The sequence below is a fragment of the Vulpes lagopus genome, chromosome 11 (assembly GCF_018345385.1).
Source record: "Vulpes lagopus strain Blue_001 chromosome 11, ASM1834538v1, whole genome shotgun sequence".
Classification (NCBI taxonomy): Eukaryota; Metazoa; Chordata; class Mammalia; order Carnivora; family Canidae; genus Vulpes; species Vulpes lagopus.
In genome coordinates, this window is record NC_054834.1 from 83,846,441 (window position 1) to 83,864,107 (window position 17,667).

Below are 17,667 nucleotides of genomic sequence, written 5' to 3' on the forward strand. Positions count from 1 at the left end.
ACCTCATTTTGTTACCTTTCCCATGAAATTATAGTAAATATTTACAAATACTTAAAAATCATATCATACCTCATAGTTGCCAGCAAAGAATCTATCCAGATGCTTGCACGGTGAGACTGTAACATTCTGAGAATGATGCAGAAGGCTTTGTTCTTATTTCACATTACCAGGGAGGATAGTGGGGCCATGGGAGCTCAGGCAATTTCAAGAGCATCCAGGGCTTGGCTTGCCTACAGTGTTGAATGATTTACAGAATCCCACGGCAAATCACAAGTATTTGTGGCTCTATGGAGTGTCAAAATAGCACCTTGTATTGAAAAGATTGCCAAGGACCAGGTGTATTTAACTGCCCACTTTATATCACCATTAACAAAAACAATGTCTGCACCTTTCTTCAAAATACTCATGGATTCCATAAGGCAATGGAGCTTTCCTCTGCTAAGAACAAGAAATTTTTTTTTTACGATTTTATTTATTTATTCATGAGAGACGCAGAGAGAGAGGCAGAGACACAGGCAGAGGGAGCAGAAGGCTCCCTGCAGGGAGCCCAACGTGGGACTCGATCCTGGGTCTCCAGGATCCGGCCCTGGGCTGAAGGCAGCGCTAAACCGCTGAGCCACCGGGGCTGCCCCAGAACAAGAAATCTACAAGTGAATAAAAAGTTGAAATCTCCAAATGAGAACTTTACAGTAACAATCCTAATACCATCTTTAGAGTTACACTGGCTTCCACGTACCCCTGGTGGGCTAACTTTGCCCTTTAATTCTGTGCTCTTGGAGGGCTCTGCCAGGTTCAAGACCTCTCACGCCATGTCTCCTTGAACCTTGAAGATTAGTTGTAGCCAGTGTTGTGTGTTCCTTCTCAGCCCTACAAGTAAGTAGTTCTCTGATGGAGACAAATCACATTTCCTTTTGGGCTCTCAGTTTCCTTGGTTTTGAAATGAGGTTTGGCCAGATAATCCCAATTGTATGATTGTTTAAGCCCATGATCTTGTAAGTGGAGAGCCAGTAGCTAAAACCTGTATTGGTCCATTTAGTTTCTTTCCATGTCACATTGCTGTCCAGGGTAGGTAATAATCATTCATCCCAGAAGTTCTACGTATTGGGACGCCTGGGTGGCTCAGTGGATGAGCTTCTACCTTCAGCCCAGGAAGTGATCCTGGAGTTCCAGGATCGAGTCCTGTGTCGGCCTCCCTGCAGGGAGCCTGCTTCTCCCTCTGACTGTGTCTCTGCCTCGCTCTCTGTATCTCTCATGAATAAATAAATTAATATTTTTTTAAAAAAGGAAATTCTGCATATTAAACTTTATTCCCACTCCTCACAAGCAACATTATCATTCATGTTCAGGCCCATTTGCCTTTAGTTCTCATATGATTAACTGAGCTAATAGGAGGTGAATGATCCTATCTTTTTGTAATTAGTTATTGTGTTAATTATTTGCAGTCATTTTAAAAGCAAGTAAATGCTAACTTCAGGTAGTTTGTGCTTTCTTTTGCTCATATTTGGAACATATCTTTAGTGTTCTTACCAAGTGACAGATTTTACTTACTGATGATGATAAATCACAAACTTCTGAGCATCATAATATAGACTGTACCAATTCAGTTTCTTTAATATTTGGGTTTGAACTGTACTTTTTTTTATCATAAGTCCAATCCGTAAACTTCCATTATTAACAGTTTGAATGAAAGAATTTTTCAAATGATTTAATATTAATGTACTAACTTTGTGCTTTTCTTTTGTACTAGAAAGAAGGTAAACCAGAATCTAGTATGTGGGTTCCTGCCAAAACAACTATGTTTAAAAAGCAGAGAAAAATACAAAGCCAACAAATAGTAAAATACCTCATAATAATAAATGTTATTAGTCCACTGATAATAGTCTAAATTTTGTAACAGAAAATTTCATGTTTTCCTGTAAAAATCATGAATGAGTTGAAAGACGTATTTCTAAAGTGTTCTTAAACATTAGCCTTTCCTAAGCACTGTTATGTAGACATTGTCTTAGATGTTGAGATTTAAGAGGTGTGGGACATGGTGGGCCCTGCTGCAAGAGCTGGTAGTCCAGTCCTGCAGAGCAGCAAAGAGAATGGTATGAACCATTGTTCTTATGTTTGAACAAGGGAAATTGTGTAACAGTAGAAGAGGGCATTCTCTTTTCTGTCACCGCGATAAAATAGCTTACCATTGGGGAACGAATTTCAGAGTATCAAACCATCTAATAACTTATTTTTTCTTAGAAAATTTACCTTTATCTGGCATCCTCTTGTAAAACTCAGTAGGTTTGGTGTTTAGATTTAACATTTGAGTCCTATTGGTAAGGTCCTATTAATAAGGCTTTTAACCTCACCAGAATTTTCTCAATTTCTTAATGATGTGATTTTCCCTCCTCTAGGCTTACGAAGTTCCTATGCTAGTCAGCACAGCCAGCTTGGGCAAGACCTTCGTTCAGCTGTGTCTCCTGACTTGCACATCACTCCGATATATGAGGGGAGGACCTATTATAGCCCAGTGTACCGCAGCCCAAACCACGGGACTGTGGAGCTCCAAGGATCACAGACAGCGTTGTACCGCACAGGTTCAGGTGGGCCTCAGCACCATTCAGCTCGTTTCCCAAATGCACAGGCCCAAGAGCAGAAGTTCTTCTTGAGATTGGGTGCTCTGGTAGTAAGAAATCACAGTGTCCATTTGATTGTCAGATGAGCAGCTGTGACAGCCAATAGATAAGCAATAGAACAAGTTCGTGTTGTACCTGTTTATAAGTGACATATTTTTAACCTTAGTTTAATCTAATCAATGAACGTAGTAATTGGGATCCCTGGGTGGCGCGGCGGTTTAGCGCCTGCCTTTGACCCAGGGCACGATCCTGGAGACCCGGGATCGAATCCCACGTCGGGCTCCTGGTGCATGGAGCCTGCTTCTCCCTCTGCCTGTGTCTCTGCCTCTCTCTCTCTCTCTCTTTGTGACTATCATAAATAAATAAAAATTTAAAAAAAAACTTTAAAAAAAATGAACATAGTAATTATACTGTTGATTCACAAATAAGTTTGTAGAGCTACGAATCTGACTCTCCTTGGATTCGAAATATATCCGATATAGAAAGGAAAACCTTTGTTGGAATGTTCCTTTGTGCTTTTGTTTCCTGGAACGTGTATGTAGAGAAGATCCCTTGATAAGTTATTTGCCTATCTTTAATTTAGCATGTGTGTAGCCCAAATACATTTTGTATTACTCCTTTTTAGATACTAGATTTCCCCTGAACGTCTAAGTATAGAATGTGAAATATATATTCCTCATGATGGACTCAGTCTGGGACAGAATACAGTAATTATATTTATAAAAATATGGAGCTAGTACATCACACCCTTGCATCCCCACTGTCACTTTCATACCACACCATAGTGGCTGGTAGAGCAGAAGCTATAGCCTATGGCCACATGACCCGCCAGATTATACTGCAGGTCTGGCTCATGGAATCCTAACAGGCCCCCCCTTTTTTTTTTAAAGAGATCATACAGAGGTGCCTGGGTGGCTGTTGGTTGAGCATCCAACTCTTGGTTTCAGCTCAGGTCATGATCTCAGGGTTGTGGGATCAAGCCCTGTGTCAGGCTCTGGGCTCAGTGCAGAGTCTACTGGAAATTATCTCCCCCTGCTCGCTTGCTCTCTCTTTATCTCTTTCTCAAATAAATAAATAAATAAAATCTTTAAAAAAAAAAAGATAGTAAGATTTATTAACATGCCCACAGTGATAACCCCACAAAGGCATAGCTCTAGCAGACGTACCTCCCAGAACACTAGGAGGGAGGAGACTATCTGAATTGATTCTTTGCCAGAAACTGATGGTTTGGTCCACTGCAGGATTTTTCTTCTAATAGAATATACCAATTTTTAATAAATATGAATGAAGAACTATTGCATGTGTTACATGCTGTAAATTGAGGAATTTTTAAAGATCTGATTGGCTTTATTAACTGATTCATGATTCATCATCCTATCTAACAAATGGAAAGGAACTCCTAAGAAATTTCTTTCATAGGATTAAGAAATGATGTTAATAAATGATGTTTAATTGTGGGAAGAATATGTTTGCAGTCATTGGAGAGATACCTTCTGCAATAATTAAGAAAGAACTATTATATACAGCATATGGTACCTTTATACATAGCATGATGCAAAAATTTAAGGGAGTAGCCACAGAAGAATTTGCTATATCAGTCTTCTTCCTTAAGAAATAAATTTTCCAATATTACCAAAGTTCAAAGGTCTATAAATAAAATATATATCAAAATAACCTGTGTTACACTACGTGTTCGAAGTTTGATGATATCAATTATCTACAGATTTGAATAATTGTTTTTTATTGCTAAAATGAAATTATGACATTTTACCATTTTTTTCTCAATAATTCCTTTTCCTATATTTACCTTTCACTTTTGTTACTAAATCTTAATAAGTAAGATCAATCATATAAGCAGATTTATAGTTTTATTTTTGCTCTTTTCAAATAATAAAATTGACATAGTCTTTGTGTATATTAAAAACTTAAGTGCCAGGACGCCTGGGTGGCTCAGTGGTTGAGCGTCTGCCTTTGGTTCATGGCGTGATCCTGGAGACTGAGGATCAAGTCCCACATCGGGCTCCCTGCATGGAGCCTACTTCTCCCTCTGCCTGTGCCTCTGCCTCTCTCTCCCTTTCTGTCTCATAAATAGATAAAGTCTTAAAAAAAAACTTAAGTGCCTTTTTTAGCACTAATGAGCTAGATTGGTAAAATCTAAATTGTTAGTATTGGTAACATTAAGCAATTTATGTAATTGTTAAAAACTGTAATCCTTAAAATTAAAAATAGTTTTACTTTGAAAAGTATCACCTTGTAGAGAATATACTAATCATTTTTAAAATGTTGACTCTCTAGTAGGTGTTGGAAATCTGCAAAGGACATCCAGCCAACGAAGCACCCTTACATACCAAAGAAATAATTATGCTCTGAACACAACAGCTACCTACGCGGAGCCCTACAGGCCAATACAATACCGAGTGCAAGAGTGCAATTATAACAGGCTTCAGCATGCAGCGCCAGCTGATGATGGCACCACGAGATCCCCATCAATAGACAGCATTCAGAAAGACCCCAGGCAAGTACTGGTTATGAGTCTCCAGAATGCTACAGTATCAAGAGCATCAACCATTCCTTTATTCTGTTGTTTTTTTTTTTCAAGTTGCCAAGTCTATTATAGTATCAGTTAACTCCTTATCTCTAGTATCTCCGGTTGTATTTTAGCACTGTAGGTCATTGAGGTTCATTTCATGATAGATTCCTTCTTTCAATGCTTTAATAATAAGTTAGAGAATGCACAAGTCTGTGTAAGTATCTACAGCGTTCATCACTGACCTGCTTCACCAAAACAACTCCCTGGGATAGCCTTCTTGGTCTGAAATATACAAAAGATTTTAAAGGATCATTTTACCCCTTTCCCTTTATCCTAACTGACTCTTTAGATGAGAGGGCCTCAGAAAAAAATGTATGGTGTTTTAAATTGGAAAAATCCATGTTATGTACATTTTAAATCCTACTGGTCAATGCTGTGTTGTGCTTTTTTTAACTAGGTCCTTTGAAAAGCTTTCTGCCATTTAGGAGAAGATAGTTTACAAGAAATTCTGATATCTCATAAGCAAAAAATATTTGGCTAATAATACATGTCTCCTTTTAATTTTATTTCGCCTTGTAGAAAGCATGTTTTATTAAGATAAGTGTGAGTCATTTAGTACTTGATTGATTTTGAAAAATAGCCTCATCTGTAATGAAAGCCGTTTAAAATATTCAGGAAATAAAAAAGATATTTAGAAACTGAAAGAATTTTAATTTCCGAAAGAGTGGAATTATTTCTAAATTTTAAGCAGCTTGAGTGTTATATGAAGGCATATATTAGCAAGATTTCATTCACTCTTCGCCTACGAATTGTTGTTTTACTGGAAAATTGTTATAATTATCAATTCATTTTTAGCAACCTACCAACCTATTCTAATGAAACGTGAATTAAAAACATGAGTGAGATTTTGCTCATTAAAGCAAAATAAAAGTACTTTTGAGTTGAATGGGAAGCCCACTGCTTCACTGAAACCTTTGCACCTAGTCACTCTTGCCTACAGTTCTTTATAGTTCATAGATACATTTGGTTCTGCTAGTCCATGTTCTTGCCATTTTAAGGGTTTTTAAGTGATTTGTTTTATAGTACCTCCAATATAATTAGGTCACAAATACTTTTATATGATTTCATTTTTTAAAACCTCAAAATGACAAAATACACACCCTAATGGATGCAGAAAATTCCCAAAAGGGGTTTTGAATTATAGGCAATTTAAACCATACCTCACCTGAACATGCAGAGGAAAGAATAGCTATCCAGAAAGACAGTGAAGTGTGATTAGGGTTTTGAGCTTAATCTGTGTCTCTGAAGACTTCAGTTTTGACCTCTAGAATGAGTTGATTCACCATAAATGAGGATTTCATGTATGATAATACACTTCAGCTATTCATAGTATGATAATTTTGTAATCTAATGCGTAAAACTGTTATGGCTAGCTTTGATTACGTGAAACTTTACTGATAATGCATTTTGTAAGATGAATAAATGATTATTTTATAATAATAAGTGCATTTATTCTAGACAAAACTGGAATCCAGGTGAATCTGAACTTTAAATATTCAAACCAAAATAAAAAGCTCCTGACAGCTTTTAATTTTTAGTTTTGAAAATAGCAAACTTGACGTAATATTTTTATTCACTTCCAAGCCCACGTTCTTTACTATTAATGCTGCATTATAATTAGCCTGGAAAATTTCTTCTAAGACTTTAGCAGTTATTGATGTTTTCTACATAAATGGAAATCTGTGATTTTTTTTTATAGTTATCTAGTGTGGAAGCAAAATTTATTAGTAGTATACATGACACATCTAGAAGGAATAACAAAGTACTTCCTAAGATAGTGATAGTGACATAAAGTATATTAGCATTCGTGGTGTTCCTTTTGAACAGGGCTTATTTACTCTGTCCTGTTCAGCAAAATAATTCCATTTACTATCTCTTTGACCTCATAATTGTCATTTTATAGCTTCATCCATCATAAAACTTATAATTTAGTGTTACTACTTTTATGTAAATATTCAGTTTACCTTTTAAAGAAATTAAGAGAAGAAACAATGATTTTCATATTCACTACATGTTTACCATGTATAGTTCTTCTCTTCCTGTATATTCTAATCATAAATTCAAGTTTCCATCTCAACCCATTTCCCTTCCACCTAAACCCTTCCTTTAGCCTTGCCTGTGTTGCTTGTCTGCCAGCAACAAATTCTCTTAGCTTTTAAGTTATCTGAAAATGTTCTGATTTCATTTATTTTTAAAGGATATTTTTACTAGATATAAAATTTGGGACTGACAAGTGTGGGTTTTTCCTTTCGTACTTTAAAAGATGTCATTCATTGTCTTCAGACCTCTATTGTTTCTGATGAGAAATCATCATTCTCATTATGTAATACATTTTCTCATCAGCCACCTTTCAGGTTTTTCCCTTTATCTTTGACTTTCAGCAGTTTTACTGTGACAGGCCTAGGGTGGGTTTTTGGGGGGGGGGGGGTGATTTTTTTTTTTTTTTTTTTTTTTTTTTACATTTACCTGCTTGGAATTCAGCTGAGATTCTCTGAATGTTGGTTGATGATTTTTACCAAAACTGGGACATTTTTACCCATAATTGCTTTAAATTTTTTTTTCTGCCCCAAACTCATTTTCCTCTCCTTCTGGAATAAGTTGGCATTATCCTACAAGTTACTAAAGAAAGCTCTGTTTATATTTTAAAATCTTTTTTCCCTATATTCTTCATATTGGATATTTTTTATTGATCTGTCTTCACATTTATTATCTTTTCTTCTATAGTCTCCATTGGAAAGCCCATCCAGTGAATATTTTATTTCAGATACTTGACCTTAGTGAAGTTTTTTTTATAGTTTCCATGTTTCAGAAGACATTCTTCATCTATTCATTCCCTACATACATCTTTTCCTTTATTTCTTTGAGCACATCTGTAATGACCTTTTAGAATCCCCCTCTGATAATTCTAACATGGGTTTTCTCTGGGTTTGGTTCTGTTGTTTGAAGGGTTTTCTGTTTTGTTTTTGACATCTTTGTAGGTTACATTTTCCTATTTCCTTTTATGTGCAGCAGCTTTAAATCCTTTGCTAACTATTATGGATGATACATTGTAGGAACTCTGAATTCTGCTGTCTCCTCTTAGGATTCTGAGTTTAGCTGTGGCAGACAACTAAATTACTGACAGATGCTTCTGATCCCATCAAGATTGGTTTTGGTCTTCTAGGATGGGTCTGTTTCAGGTTTGTTTTACTCCTAGTGTATTCCTCCACTCTTTCGCATAGTTCATTATGGAGACTAAATCCTGAAATGCTCAGTAAAGTTTGCACTCCGACTGGCCTGGCAGTCGAGCATCACCCAGCACGTGCTCAGCTCTATCCTAAACAGCTGCTCCACCAGACCCATACATCCATTATGGCCATGGACAGCCCAGCCCTCAACTAAGGACTTGTGAGCAATCTCCTGCATAGTTCCCTCCCTCCAGTACCCTGCCCCACAAATTCTAAGCACTCTGGCATCCCCAAATTCTAGTGCCTCCCCCTCAGTTCAGTAAGTCCATTGCTCTACTTCATGGACTAAGCTTTGTGTGTCATGATTCCAAAAATGCCCTGCAGAAAGCCAGGGAATACAGGGCTAATGATTCCTGTCTCTCAAGGATTACATTCTTGTGTTACCTGTTGTCCAGGACCTAAAAACAGTTCCTTCATACATTTAGTCTGGTTGGATAGTTGTGTTTTATGGAAGGGCAAAGTCCAGTATCAGTGTATTCTATCATGGCTGAAAACAAGTCTGGGCCTAGGTTTTAGTGAAGAAAACCCTGGCAGGCATTGATGCCATCCAGCCAGCCCATGAATTGATAGCAGTCTTTTCAGGGTAAATTTCTACAGAAAATCAGGGTTGGAATTGATGCCAACCAAACCTAACTGCCCATTTCCAGCTGGAGCCCACCTTTTCTGTTGTCAGGCCCTCATGATAACCCAATGGTGCCGGAAATCTTGATCATATCTGTGCCATTTAAAGAGGAGAAAAATGTGTATTCGTAATGATTGTGAGTCATCTAGGAAAGATGAAGTCACACTCCTTGCACTCTGTTAATTACAGCATAGATTTACATAATAGGCTTTAGACAGATTTTGACCAGAAATAATTAACATAGTTTCAGTGCATAAAAGGGAATTTATTTGTTTTAGAGAGTGACCCAACTTAGAATAGTCCCCTTTTTTAGGGCTGATGATTAAAGCACTCATATCATATTTCAAAATATATAACTTATTTTAATAAATATCCGCACAATTTAATCATCACAGCCAACCTAAGAAGGTAGAGATGACCATTTTATTGTTCCTACTGTACAGGTGGGAAAGATAACATTCCAAATAATTAAGTAGTTTTCAAAATTACATAATAAATAAAGGTCATAGAAGTTCAACAGGGGCAATCTAGTTGTGTGTTTCTTTCTGCTGTGTTAGCCTGCCTCTCTTGGCATTTGTGGTATTCTTCATATTTTTTTTAAAGATTTTTTATTTATTTATTCATGAGAGACACAGCAAGAGAGAGAGGCAGAGACACAGGCTGAGGGAGAAGCAGGCTCCACACAGGGAGCCCGATGTGGGACTCAATCCTGGATCCCTTCCTTCGGCCCAGGGTGTGGTCCTGGGGACCCGGGATTGAGTCCCATGTCGGGCTCCCCACTGGAGCCTGTGTCTCTGCCTCTCTCTCTTTCTGTCTCTCTCTGTGTCTCATTAATAAATAAAATCTTTTTTAAAAATGTGACTTTATAAATGTTGCATTCTCTCACTCTTCTACTTCAAAACCTCTGCATTCGATTCCTTATGTGTAGGGTCAGCATACAGGCTACCTGGGTTTCACCTACCTCCAGTCACTTCATTACTAATCCCAGTTCATTGCCTCTATCAAATGTTATTTAATAGTGCCTACCTCGTGGGGCAAGTCAAGGTAAGTGAGGTAATGCATACAAAGCTTGTGACACAGTGCCTAAAGCAGGCAAACTCAATAAGTATTAACTCCCTGTTATTAATATTAAGACTAAACTTTTTTAGTTGGGCATCCAAGAATCTTTACATGAAACTGTGTCTTATTCAATGCTTGTATCTCTCTGGCACCTGCTACAGCACCTGCAGCATAGTAAGGATTCACTATTCGTGTGAATGGATATGTATGTGTATGCAGGTTTAGATTACCCCTTTGTAGTGACAAGCAAGTTAACACATGGAGCCTTCCCAGACCAAGAATGACTCTAGGCCTTTATAAACTAGGCAATAGAAGTATCACTGGCTTGCTAATTTAAAGGGTTTTTCTTAAGGTTTATTCAGTATCAATTCATTTTTTATAACAGTTCATTCTGTAATCAAAGTCTGCAAATTGATTGTCTTGTGAACGATTTCTAAGAAATTGGTCTTATATGTAATGTAAGCATATGTTCATATTTAACAAGGATCCCAGTGAGCCAATCAGTTGACATCAGAAAATTCTAACAATGTGATATTATCTAAAAAGGCACAGTGTAAAGGTGTACATGCTTAGTAGGATTGTACATTCATTATACAAGAAGTTGGGGTAGCATAGGGGTTGATGGTACAAACTCTGAAAGCAGACTGCTCATGCTAGTTGAATGACTTTAGGCAAGTTGCTTATTCCCTCTGTCTCAATCTCCATTTCTATGTGGTTTCATTAAGAATAAGTGAATTAGGGGATCCCTGGGTGGCTCAGCACTTTAGCCCAGGGCGTGATTCTGGAGTCCCAGGATTGAGTCCTGCATCGGGCTCCCTGCAGGGAGCCTGCTTTTCCCTCTGCCTGTGTCTCTGCCTCTCCCTGTCTCTGTGTCTCTCATGAATAAATAAATAAAATCTTAAGAAAAAAAAAAGAAGTGAATTAAATACATAAAATGCCCAGAATACTGCCTGACACAGAATAAAGACTCATAAAATATGAAGTGGTATTTAATATGATCCAGTTCTTTGAAAAAGAAGTTCTTCATGCACATGTGCACATTTGCACACCTAATAGGAAAAAAAGACCAGCAGGAAATGTCAGCAGTGGTTTTCTCTGGGATGGGGTTATTGATTAAATATTTTTTAAGTAATTTGCTATGTTTCTATCTTATAATCAAGAACAACCATAAAAATTAAGTTTCTTAAAAATCTTTGGGCCCACATTATTTGCAGTTTCCAGGCTGATATCAGATCTACGTATTCCCACCAGCGTCCCTTTCTCTCTTCTCACCTGACTAAAGTGCACTTGTTTACCTGAGCCTTACACCTGCAGATTTCTGACAGAGGCAGAAAGGCATAAAATTAGAATCGAAGAGGAAAATGAGAATGGAGACGTTTTTCACAACTCCTTTGTTCTTTTGAGTCTCTTCCTGCGCATCTGTTTATTGTGATTTCTTTAAGATCTAAAGCATCCAGGCCTCTCTGCATGTGTTGATCACGGGGAAAGGTTACTTATATTTATCTATTTTAGGAGTCCTATAACTTCCAATTCTGGTCCCGGCCAAGCTTTTTATCTTCTGACAAACACTTCCCTCAGTGCATTGTTAAAACCTGGTCCTTCCCTCTCTGAAACAGCATTTTTCTCCCCCAGGGAGTTTGCCTGGCGTGATCCCGAGCTGCCTGAAGTCATCCACATGCTGCAGCACCAGTTCCCATCAGTCCAGGCGAATGCAGCCGCCTACCTGCAGCACCTGTGCTTTGGCGACAACAAAGTGAAAATGGAGGTATAGCCCCCAGCACCTGGCAGGCCCCGGGAGGCAGCACCTTTCTGTTGAGCAGTCACGTGCTTGCATGCTTAAGTAATTACCAAATGCCATTCAGAGGCCCTTTCAAAGGGATATTTAGATATCAGATACCCCTCTACTTCCTAACCATGCCTTGCAGTATTTCTCAGGAGAAACCAGGATAAGTATCCTTCTTGGAGCGCTGTTAGCATTTTCAGATCATGTGTCCACTGTTAGCTGATTTACAAAACATGAAGCAAAACTCAATTTAACCTGCATTTTTTAAAGCATTTGCCAAAATTGTATTCGATAAAAATTATGTATGAAATTAGTGAGCTCATATGCTTGAGGAGGTTCTGGTCAAGACTGAGTCAAGTTACAGACCCAAGTTACTAATACTGAGCCTATATGAATATTTCAGATGTTAAAGGTTTTTGGCAATCATAGAAATACAGTGAGTCATTGGTTATTGACTAGTGTCCTAGGACTTACAGGTTCTTTGTTTTAACATCTTAGCATTTCCCCCCTGCAATGGCATATGGAACTTGGTTGTTTTTCATCAACTTTTACTGTACAAAACAACATACCAGTTACTGAGCTAAAGGTGGGTGAAGGAAATAAAGCCCAGAAATATTCATGTAATGTACTGATTAACTGACAAATGGAAGATTAGGGAGAGTAGCCTAGAGAAACAATTCTGTAATCCTGGTGACTTCAGCCAGAAATCCTTTCCTCTGTGTTACCTCTGATCCTTTATACAGCTTTGTTGTGTTTGTGTATTTGCCCATTGCCCTCAGAAGTGGAAGTATAACCCTTCCATGTGTTTAGGAGGTTGGAGAAGGACTCTGCTGGCTTCCTGTGGCCATTAATACACTTACTTCTCCCTTCCTTTTCTATGCCATGAACCCAGGAAAAGAGCTTCAGCTTGGAGAATGCCCTTAATGTTTATAAAAGATATGTTATTTAGAATAAAAAGCAACCTTTTGAAATGATCTGGAGTTGTCCATTTCCCATGATCTTTCCATAACAGACTTCTGTTTGATCACTGATTAATCATATATCACTCAGGCCTGGTACCTTATATTTTTCATTCTAGGTATGTAGGTTAGGGGGAATCAAGCATCTGGTTGACCTTTTGGACCACAGAGTTTTGGAAGTTCAGAAGAATGCTTGCGGTGCCCTCCGAAACCTTGTTTTTGGCAAATCTACAGATGAAAATAAAATAGCAATGAAGAATGTTGGTGGAATACCTGCCTTGTTGCGACTGTTGAGAAAATCTATTGATGGAGAAGTAAGGGAGCTTGTTACAGGTGGGTAAACAACGTGATCTTGTCCTGGAGGAAATGTTGAAACCCATCTAGATGAGGTCTTTTTGCGGGGGCAGTGTGAAGAAGTTTGAGGTTCTGGGTAGGAGACGTAATGCGGTGGTCACTACAACAAAGGCTGAATCTAATTTAATCTAATGATTCAGAAAGCACTTGCAGTGCTACAGGATCATCTTGACTCGTATCAGTTATTAATGCATAAATGTCGGCTAACAGATATCTTGTGCATACAGGACTGAATTTTTTTTAAATTATGTATTCCATAGTAAATATCCTTTGTTTTCAGTAAACTAGCTCTCCTTTATTATGAAAGAAAAATACACTTAATGGATCGACTACCTTCCACTTGAGTTCAGCCAGGTTTTAAATGCCCGTCAGAACCTCAGATGCCTTCCTAGGTACCGGAGATGTGCAGGTGAATACAACTCCGTGCCTGCCCTCATGTAGCAGTTCAGCTCAGGAGGAACACAGGTGGTTCTCTGCCAGTGAAATGTGACAAGTACCAGGACTCAGTGGAGGCTGCATTGGGAGCACAGAGGACAGGTGGGGAAGTTCCCTGGTCAATGAGAAACCAAAATTGCCCTAAAGGAAGGGGAAGCATTGGCTGAGGAGATAATTCCAGTCACAGGCAGAGGCTCAGAGCCAGCATGGAATATGGGGTCAGAGCTTCTAGCAGGAGAGGCATGCTGAAGGAAGACAAAGCCAAAGAGAAATGCAGGTCTGATTTGGGGAACTTTTATGAGGAACTTGTGTCCCATACACAGTGAAGGTGGTTATAGGGCATGGCGTGACCGGTTTGGGCCTTTAAGTGCATTCTTCCAGCAGAAAGCAGGGTGTGGGATTGATCTGAAGTAGGTGAACCAGTGTCTGGGAGGCTGTAATCTAGAGGTAATAGCTTGAGCTGCATCAGTGATAGAGGGTTGGGTGGTTGAAAAGAGGGAACAATGAGAGAAACATTTCTGGTGAGGGCACAGTGAGTGGTCCGGGCGGGGGGAGTGAGAGAACAAGAGGAAGTGAGTGATGTTTTGTCTTGAGAGACTGGACCTTGCAGCACTGTCCACTGGGTTCAAGGATGCTTGAGGTCCAGACGAGAGACTAATCCTGCAGCACAGCAAATTATTGACAGCATTATTTATGATAGAGAATTAGGGGGAAATAGTGAGTATTCCCTGGTAGGAAAATGGTTAAATAAACGGCAGTACATTCACACAGCAAAACCACATACAAGGGTTAAAACCCAAGCGCATTAAAGCTACCTATGGCAACATAGATAAATATCTAGAAACAGTGGGAGAATGATAAGCAAAGCATGATACTATTGGTATGAAGTTCCATAATATGCAAGCTGAGGCCATCCATTAGTTTTCGATATACGCACATGCCGTAAAGTTAAATTTTTTCATTGGAATAACAGAAGCTAGATCAAGGTTGCGTCTAGGGGACACTGGTAGAGAAAATGGAATTGAGGGGTATCCTCCAGCCCTGTTTCTTTAAAAAGAAACCTGAAACAAGACAAATGTTAATATTTAACAAAACTAGATAGTAGTTACTAGATAGTAGTTACCTGGGTGTTTTATATTTGCTATGCTATTAAAGTAGAATATACTTCATGTATAACCCTAAACTCTGGAGTGGGCTGCCTGCCTGCCTTAGTGTAGTTTGAATATTAATGTTTTAACAGATCTAAATTACATATTGATTTATTAGTATATTCTCTTTCTCAAATGCTTTGAGGGTATCAAACCGTCCCACACCAAAAAATAAATTACTTGCACTTACAAAGGTCTGGCGTATGTAACGAATGTTCTAATGAGAGTTAGAACAAGCTAGATAGAATTAAGAAGGAAGAATATAGGGATCCCTGGGTGGGCGCAGCGGTTTGGCGCCTGCCTTTGGCCCAGGGCGCGATCCTGGAGACCCGGGATCGAATCCCACGTCGGGCTCCCGGTGCATGGAGCCTGCTTCTCCCTCTGCCTGTGTCTCTGCCTCTCTCTCTCTCTCTCTCTGTGACTATCATAAATAAATAAAAAATTAAAAAAAAAAAAAAAATGAAGAATATAGACAAACCCATTCTAGCAGTCAACACACTCGCTGTGATTACGCCCTCCACATTAGCATAAGCTCTGTGGTAAGGGAGTGGTCTTCTCTGGGATGGGGTTATTGATTAAATATTTTTTAAGTAATTTGCTGTGTTTCTATCTTATAATCAAGAACAACCATAAAAATTAAGTTTCTTAAAAATCTTTGGGCCCACATTATTTGCAGTTTCCAGGCTGATATCAGATCTACGTATTCCCACCAGCGTCCCTTTCTCTCTTCTCACCTGACTAAAGTGCACTTGTTTACCTGAGCCTTACACCTGCAGATTTCTGACAGAGGCAGAAAGGCATAAAATTAGAATCGAAGAGGAAAATGAGAATGGAGACGTTTTTCACAACTCCTTTGTTCTTTTGAGTCTCTTCCTGCGCATCTGTTTATTGTGATTTCTTTAAGATCTAAAGCATCCAGGCCTCTCTGCATGTGTTGATCACGGGGAAAGGTTACTTATATTTATCTATTTTAGGAGTCCTATAACTTCCAATTCTGGTCCCGGCCAAGCTTTTTATCTTCTGACAAACACTTCCCTCAGTGCATTGTTAAAACCTGGTCCTTCCCTCTCTGAAACAGCATTTTTCTCCCCCAGGGAGTTTGCCTGGCGTGATCCCGAGCTGCCTGAAGTCATCCACATGCTGCAGCACCAGTTCCCATCAGTCCAGGCGAATGCAGCCGCCTACCTGCAGCACCTGTGCTTTGGCGACAACAAAGTGAAAATGGAGGTATAGCCCCCAGCACCTGGCAGGCCCCGGGAGGCAGCACCTTTCTGTTGAGCAGTCACGTGCTTGCATGCTTAAGTAATTACCAAATGCCATTCAGAGGCCCTTTCAAAGGGATATTTAGATATCAGATACCCCTCTACTTCCTAACCATGCCTTGCAGTATTTCTCAGGAGAAACCAGGATAAGTATCCTTCTTGGAGCGCTGTTAGCATTTTCAGATCATGTGTCCACTGTTAGCTGATTTACAAAACATGAAGCAAAACTCAATTTAACCTGCATTTTTTAAAGCATTTGCCAAAATTGTATTCGATAAAAATTATGTATGAAATTAGTGAGCTCATATGCTTGAGGAGGTTCTGGTCAAGACTGAGTCAAGTTACAGACCCAAGTTACTAATACTGAGCCTATATGAATATTTCAGATGTTAAAGGTTTTTGGCAATCATAGAAATACAGTGAGTCATTGGTTATTGACTAGTGTCCTAGGACTTACAGGTTCTTTGTTTTAACATCTTAGCATTTCCCCCCTGCAATGGCATATGGAACTTGGTTGTTTTTCATCAACTTTTACTGTACAAAACAACATACCAGTTACTGAGCTAAAGGTGGGTGAAGGAAATAAAGCCCAGAAATATTCATGTAATGTACTGATTAACTGACAAATGGAAGATTAGGGAGAGTAGCCTAGAGAAACAATTCTGTAATCCTGGTGACTTCAGCCAGAAATCCTTTCCTCTGTGTTACCTCTGATCCTTTATACAGCTTTGTTGTGTTTGTGTATTTGCCCATTGCCCTCAGAAGTGGAAGTATAACCCTTCCATGTGTTTAGGAGGTTGGAGAAGGACTCTGCTGGCTTCCTGTGGCCATTAATACACTTACTTCTCCCTTCCTTTTCTATGCCATGAACCCAGGAAAAGAGCTTCAGCTTGGAGAATGCCCTTAATGTTTATAAAAGATATGTTATTTAGAATAAAAAGCAACCTTTTGAAATGATCTGGAGTTGTCCATTTCCCATGATCTTTCCATAACAGACTTCTGTTTGATCACTGATTAATCATATATCACTCAGGCCTGGTACCTTATATTTTTCATTCTAGGTATGTAGGTTAGGGGGAATCAAGCATCTGGTTGACCTTTTGGACCACAGAGTTTTGGAAGTTCAGAAGAATGCTTGCGGTGCCCTCCGAAACCTTGTTTTTGGCAAATCTACAGATGAAAATAAAATAGCAATGAAGAATGTTGGTGGAATACCTGCCTTGTTGCGACTGTTGAGAAAATCTATTGATGGAGAAGTAAGGGAGCTTGTTACAGGTGGGTAAACAACGTGATCTTGTCCTGGAGGAAATGTTGAAACCCATCTAGATGAGGTCTTTTTGCGGGGGCAGTGTGAAGAAGTTTGAGGTTCTGGGTAGGAGACGTAATGCGGTGGTCACTACAACAAAGGCTGAATCTAATTTAATCTAATGATTCAGAAAGCACTTGCAGTGCTACAGGATCATCTTGACTCGTATCAGTTATTAATGCATAAATGTCGGCTAACAGATATCTTGTGCATACAGGACTGAATTTTTTTTAAATTATGTATTCCATAGTAAATATCCTTTGTTTTCAGTAAACTAGCTCTCCTTTATTATGAAAGAAAAATACAC

At 38.9% G+C, this 17,667-nt stretch overlaps 1 protein-coding gene across 1 annotated transcript in view; it reads left to right on the top strand.

The window, feature by feature from the left end:
- PKP4 (plakophilin 4) overlaps positions 1-17,667 on the top strand; it is a 238,740-nt gene that overhangs the window by 182,297 nt on the left and 38,776 nt on the right. The window contains exons 8-11 of the mRNA XM_041774277.1: positions 2,394-2,582; positions 4,911-5,130; positions 11,746-11,878; positions 12,975-13,188. Coding sequence (XP_041630211.1) covers positions 2,394-2,582; positions 4,911-5,130; positions 11,746-11,878; positions 12,975-13,188 — 756 coding nt within the window. The remainder of the gene's footprint in view (positions 1-2,393; positions 2,583-4,910; positions 5,131-11,745; positions 11,879-12,974; positions 13,189-17,667) is intronic.